This window comes from Dendrobates tinctorius, unplaced genomic scaffold (assembly GCF_039654945.1).
Source record: "Dendrobates tinctorius isolate UK_male_01 unplaced genomic scaffold, ASM3965494v1 ptg000021l, whole genome shotgun sequence".
Classification (NCBI taxonomy): domain Eukaryota; kingdom Metazoa; phylum Chordata; class Amphibia; order Anura; family Dendrobatidae; genus Dendrobates; species Dendrobates tinctorius.
In genome coordinates, this window is record NW_027361689.1 from 6,998,600 (window position 1) to 7,003,888 (window position 5,289).

The 5,289-nt window shown below is 54.8% G+C and overlaps 1 protein-coding gene across 1 annotated transcript; it reads left to right on the forward strand.

Annotated features, from left to right (window-relative positions):
- Positions 1-2,138: 2,138 nt before the first annotated feature.
- Positions 2,139-4,942, forward strand: SOX11 (SRY-box transcription factor 11). Its single transcript, XM_073568163.1, has one exon. It carries the CDS (start codon positions 2,241-2,243, stop codon positions 3,384-3,386), a length of 1,146 nt encoding a protein of 381 aa, XP_073424264.1. The 5' UTR covers positions 2,139-2,240; the 3' UTR covers positions 3,387-4,942.
- Positions 4,943-5,289: the final 347 nt, after the last annotated feature.

Genomic DNA, 5,289 nt, shown 5'->3' on the forward strand with positions numbered 1-5,289 from the left:
GCGGACCAGGGCGGCGCACACAGGGTTACTCTCCCTCAGACGCGCAGCGGCCGCGGTCCAGGCCGGCGCACACAGGGTTACTCTCCCTCAGACGCGCAGCGGCCGCGGACCAGGCCGGCGCACACAGGGTTACTCTCCCTCAGACGCGCAGCGGCCGCGGTCCAGGCCGGCGCACACAGGGTTACTCTCCCTCAGACGCGCAGCGGCCGTGGTCCAGGCCGGCGCACACAGGGTTACTCTCCCTCAGACGCGCAGCGGCCGCGGACCAGGGCGGCGCACACAGGGTTACTCTCCCTCAGACGCGCAGCGGCCGCGGTCCAGGGCGGCGCACACAGGGTTACTCTCCCTCAGACGCGCAGCGGCCGCGGACCAGGCCGGTGTACACAGGGTTACTCCCCCTCAGACGCGCAGCGGCCGCGGACCAGGGCGGCGCACACAGGGTTACTCTCCCTCAGACGCGCAGCGGCCGCGGTCCAGGGCGGCGCACACAGGGTTACTCTCCCTCAGACGCGCAGCGGCCGCGGTCCAGGCCGGCGCACACAGGGTTACTCTCCCTCAGACGCGCAGCGGCCGCGGACCAGGCCGGCGCACACAGGGTTACTCTCCCTCAGACGCGCAGCGGCCGCGGACCAGGGCGGCGCACACAGGGTTACTCTCCCTCAGACGCGCAGCGGCCGCGGACCAGGCCGGCGCACACAGGGTTACTCTCCCTCAGACGCGCAGCGGCCGCGGTCCAGGCCGGCGCACACAGGGTTACTCTCCCTCAGACGCGCAGCGGCCGCGGACCAGGCCGGCGCACACAGGGTTACTCTCCCTCAGACGCGCAGCGGCCGCGGTCCAGGCCGGCGCACACAGGGTTACTCTCCCTCAGACGCGCAGCGGCCGTGGTCCAGGCCGGCGCACACAGGGTTACTCTCCCTCAGACGCGCAGCGGCCGCGGTCCAGGCCGGCGCACACAGGGTTACTCTCCCTCAGACGCGCAGCGGCCGCGGTCCAGGCCGGCGCACACAGGGTTACTCTCCCTCAGACGCGCAGCGGCCGCGGTCCAGGGCGGCGCACACAGGGTTACTCTCCCTCAGACGCGCAGCGGCCGCGGACCAGGCCGGCGCACACAGGGTTACTCCCCCTCAGACGCGCAGCGGCCGCGGTCCAGGCCGGCGCACACAGGGTTACTCCCCCTCAGACGCGCAGCGGCCGCGGACCAGGGCGGCGCACACAGGGTTACTCTCCCTTAGACGCGCAGCGGCCGCGGTCCAGGGCGGCGCACACAGGGTTACTCTCCCTCAGACGCGCAGCGGCCGCGGACCAGGGCGGCGCACACAGGGTTACTCTCCCTTAGACGCGCAGCGGCCGCGGTCCAGGGCGGCGCACACAGGGTTACTCTCCCTCAGACGCGCAGCGGCCGTGGTCCAGGCCGGCGCACACAGGGTTACTCTCCCTCAGACGCGCAGCGGCCGCGGTCCAGGCCGGCGCACACAGGGTTACTCTCCCTCAGACGCGCAGCGGCCGCGGTCCAGGGCGGCGCACACAGGGTTACTCTCCCTCAGACGCGCAGCGGCCGCGGACCAGGCCGGCGCACACAGGGTTACTCTCCCTCAGACGCGCAGCGGCCGCGGACCAGGCCGGCGCACACAGGGTTACTCTCCCTCAGACGCGCAGCGGCCGCGGACCAGGCCGGCGCACACAGGGTTACTCTCCCTCAGACGCTCTCCAGCGGTTTCCAGCTTTTTTTTTTCCTACAGACGTCTTGGCCACGCCCACTATAAGGATTTTCGAGCCTAGCAAAGGCTAGAGGAGGAGGCGTGTCCAAAGTCCCGCCGCCGCGCTGTGATTGGTCCGTCCGGAAGTGACGTAACGCACATGTATAGCGGTGATAACTAGCACATACGGCCCTATAGCAGAAGCAGGTGACGTGATAGTGCCGCCAGCTCGGCTCAGAGGCGGCGAGCAGAGGGTTAATTCTCCTCAGACGTTCTCCAGTGGTTAGGGCTTTTTATTTTAGACTATAAGCCACGCCCATAGTAAGATTTGGAGTCCAATGGCGCTGAGGGGGCTGGACCGGCTGGGTTGTCTATGGGCGTGTCGGTTCACTGTGATTGGTCAGCGCGACAGTGACGTAATGCATATGAATCGCTCTAATAACTAGTAGAGTGGGAAGTTTTAGCAGAAGGAGCGCTCGGCGGAGCGGCTGCAGTCTGGTCCCGGGTCGCGTAGGAGCAGCGGTTCAGACAGGCAGCATCATGGTGCAGCAGCTAGACAGCCTGGACCTGGACAGCAGCCACCCCACAGACACCGAGGAGGGGGAGTTCATGGCGGGCAGCCCGGTAGCCCTGGACGAGAGTGACCCGGACTGGTGCAAGACGGCTACCGGGCACATCAAGCGCCCCATGAACGCGTTTATGGTGTGGTCCAAGATCGAGCGGAGGAAGATCATGGAGCAGTCCCCGGACATGCACAACGCCGAGATCTCCAAGCGGCTGGGCAAGCGCTGGAAGGAGCTGGAGGACGCCGAGAAGATCCCGTTCATCAGGGAGGCGGAGCGGCTGCGGCTCAAACACATGGCCGACTACCCCGACTATAAGTACCGGCCGCGGAAAAAGCCCAAGCTGGAGGCGGCCGCCAAGCAGCAGGCGCTGGGGCAGAGCCCGGAGAAGAGCCCCGGCGGCGGCGTGAGGGGCAGCAAGAGCGCCAAGAAGCAGCCCCCCTCCAAGGCCAAGAGCGGCGGCGGCAAGCCCGGGGCCAAGTCCCCGCTCCACTACCCCGGCGCCGACGAGTACGTGTTCGGCCACCTGAAGGCGGCGAGCAAGGCGGCCAAGTGCGTGTTCATGGACGAGGAGGAGGAGGACGAGGACGACGAGGAGGAGGAGGAGGACGAGCTGCAGCTCCGCATCAAGCAGGAGGAGGAAGAGGAGCCGCTCACCCCGTACAGTGTGGCCAAGGTGCCGGCCAGTCCCACCCTCAGCTCCTCCGCGGAGTCCCCGGAGGGCGCCAGCCTGTACGAGGAGGCGAGCCGGCTGTCCCCCGCGGTCAGCAGCAGCAGCCGGCTCTACTACAACTTCAAGAACATCACCAAGCCGAGCGCCGCGCAGCCCACGGTCACCCTGGCCCCGAGCCGCGCCGCCACTACCTCACCCTCCAGGGACAGGGACGACCTGCTCTTCGACCTGAGCCTCAACTTCAGCCAGCCCCCGCCGGCCTCCAGCGAGCTGGGCGGCGCCGGGAACCTCTCCCTCTCCCTGGTGGACAAGGACCTGGACTCGTGCAGCAGTGAGGGCAGCCTCGGCTCCCACTTCGACTTCCCCGATTACTGCACCCCAGAACTCAGCGAGATGATCGCGGGGGACTGGCTGGAGGCCAATTTCTCAGACTTGGTATTTACCTACTGAATCGTCTTTTTTGTAATTTTTTTTTTTTATATATTTTTTTTGGGAGGGTATGAACAGACAGAATCCGATGGGTCGGGTAGAAGACCTTTTTAAGAAATGAATGGGGCTGACTTTATTCCTTTGCCTGCGATTTCTGGCATTCACTGTAAAGAAGAAGATGGAGAAAAAAAAGTGGTGTTTTTTTAATTTTATTTTTTTTTATATATATTTTTTTTTTTTTTTTTATGATCGACAGTCTGGAAAATGTGGTAGAAATGTGTTTCTTGGCAGCTGAGCTGATTCTCAAGGGGGTCATTGTGTATTTTATTGTTATATATATTTTTTTTTTTTCTATACTCATTTTCAAATCTGAAAAAAAAAAAAAAAACTTGCAAGAAAAACCTTGTTTTTGGAGGGAGAAAACTGATCTCTTCTATGCATCTGAATTTTCTTTTTTAAAGCTGCAGGGAGCTAAATAAAAAAGCAAAAACAAAAACCAACCCAGGACAACTTAACACTAAAACTGTGAACTGATGACGTCACAAAATCAGGAGTTTTGTTTTTTTTTTTTTCTCAGATCGACAAAAAAATAATAATAATAATGTGTACGGTTTTCTCGATGTCATTTTTCTTAATTGCCAACTTTTTTTGTACCTTGTTCCCTTTTTTTTTTTTTTAATACCTCCTTGAATTTCAGACAACCCAGACCTCAAATACAAACAGGAAAAAAAAAAAAAACTTAAAAAAAAAAAGGTGTTGAAACATTTTTTGATACATGACAGACCTCAGTCTTTTTTAAAAATTTAAAATATTTTCAGGCGTATTTTTGTACAGTAGAGAGAAAAAAAAGGGAACATTCCTGCTGTCATTTTTCTCTTTTTATTTTTTTTTTTCAGTGAGACATTCAGGCACTTCCTATGGGTTTTTTTTTTTTTTTTTTTTTTTTTTTGCATGCAATTATGTCGATACAATGATGTCCTTATCTAAGGATTTAAAATGGGAGGAAAAAAAATAAATCTTTGCATCAAAAAAAAAATGCTTAAGGCCTTGTGGTTTTAAAACACTTTTTTTTTTTTTTTTTTTTTTTTTTTTTTTTTTTTTTTTGTACAGCTATAGTTCAGATTTTTGTCCCAATATTTGTAGGTAAAGATTTTATTGAAATGGTGACATAGACCTCAGAGCTGTTAGCTTGAAGATTGTACATGTACCTGTAATATAGTAGGATTCTATGTGTATCATATGCTGTGATTTTAATGTGGATGGGGGCCTGATAGTTAAACAAAAAACTGGATGCTGGATTTTTAGCAAAAAAAAAAAAAATTAAAAACAAAAATAAAATTTTTCTAAGGAAGGCACATAGCAAAAGGTTTTTCTAAAATGTGCAATATAATTGGAAAAAAATGGATTAAAAAGAATTAAAAAACAAAAACCCTGAATACAGACCATCTGCATATTTTATAGCAAATGATGGATAAACAGACTCGTGCACGGTCTCTCCACATCATTGCCTGTTTTTTTGTTTTTCCTAATGCTGAAAGTCTGTATCTTGATGATTTTAATAAATCAGCTGGAACTGATGGAAACTGCTTGTGGTGTCAGTGCTTGTAGGGTGATGATGAGTGTCGGGGGGCGAGGGCTGACTTCATCCCTTTTTACTTTTATGTTTGAATCTTGTCTTCCTATTTTCCCATATATGTCATGGGGGGGGGGGGGTGTTGGGTTTGTGAACTGTAATGTGATTGTATATTCTCTTGCCTCCTTTTCATGCTCCATCGAAGGGGGGTGTGGTGCCAACCGCATCTTTTATGCCAAAAATCCTGGTGTAGCTCTGATTATAGCCTATGTGTGAACTATATTGAGGGGGGGGTTGACAAAGTACAGCATTTTATCATTTTGTATATCTAGCAATTGGATCCAATATTTT

Excerpts from the sequence above, each read along its gene's own strand:
- SOX11 (XM_073568163.1), top strand. The coding sequence starts at position 2,241 with ATGGTGCAGCAGCTAGACAGCCTGGACCTGGACAGCAGCCACCCCACA.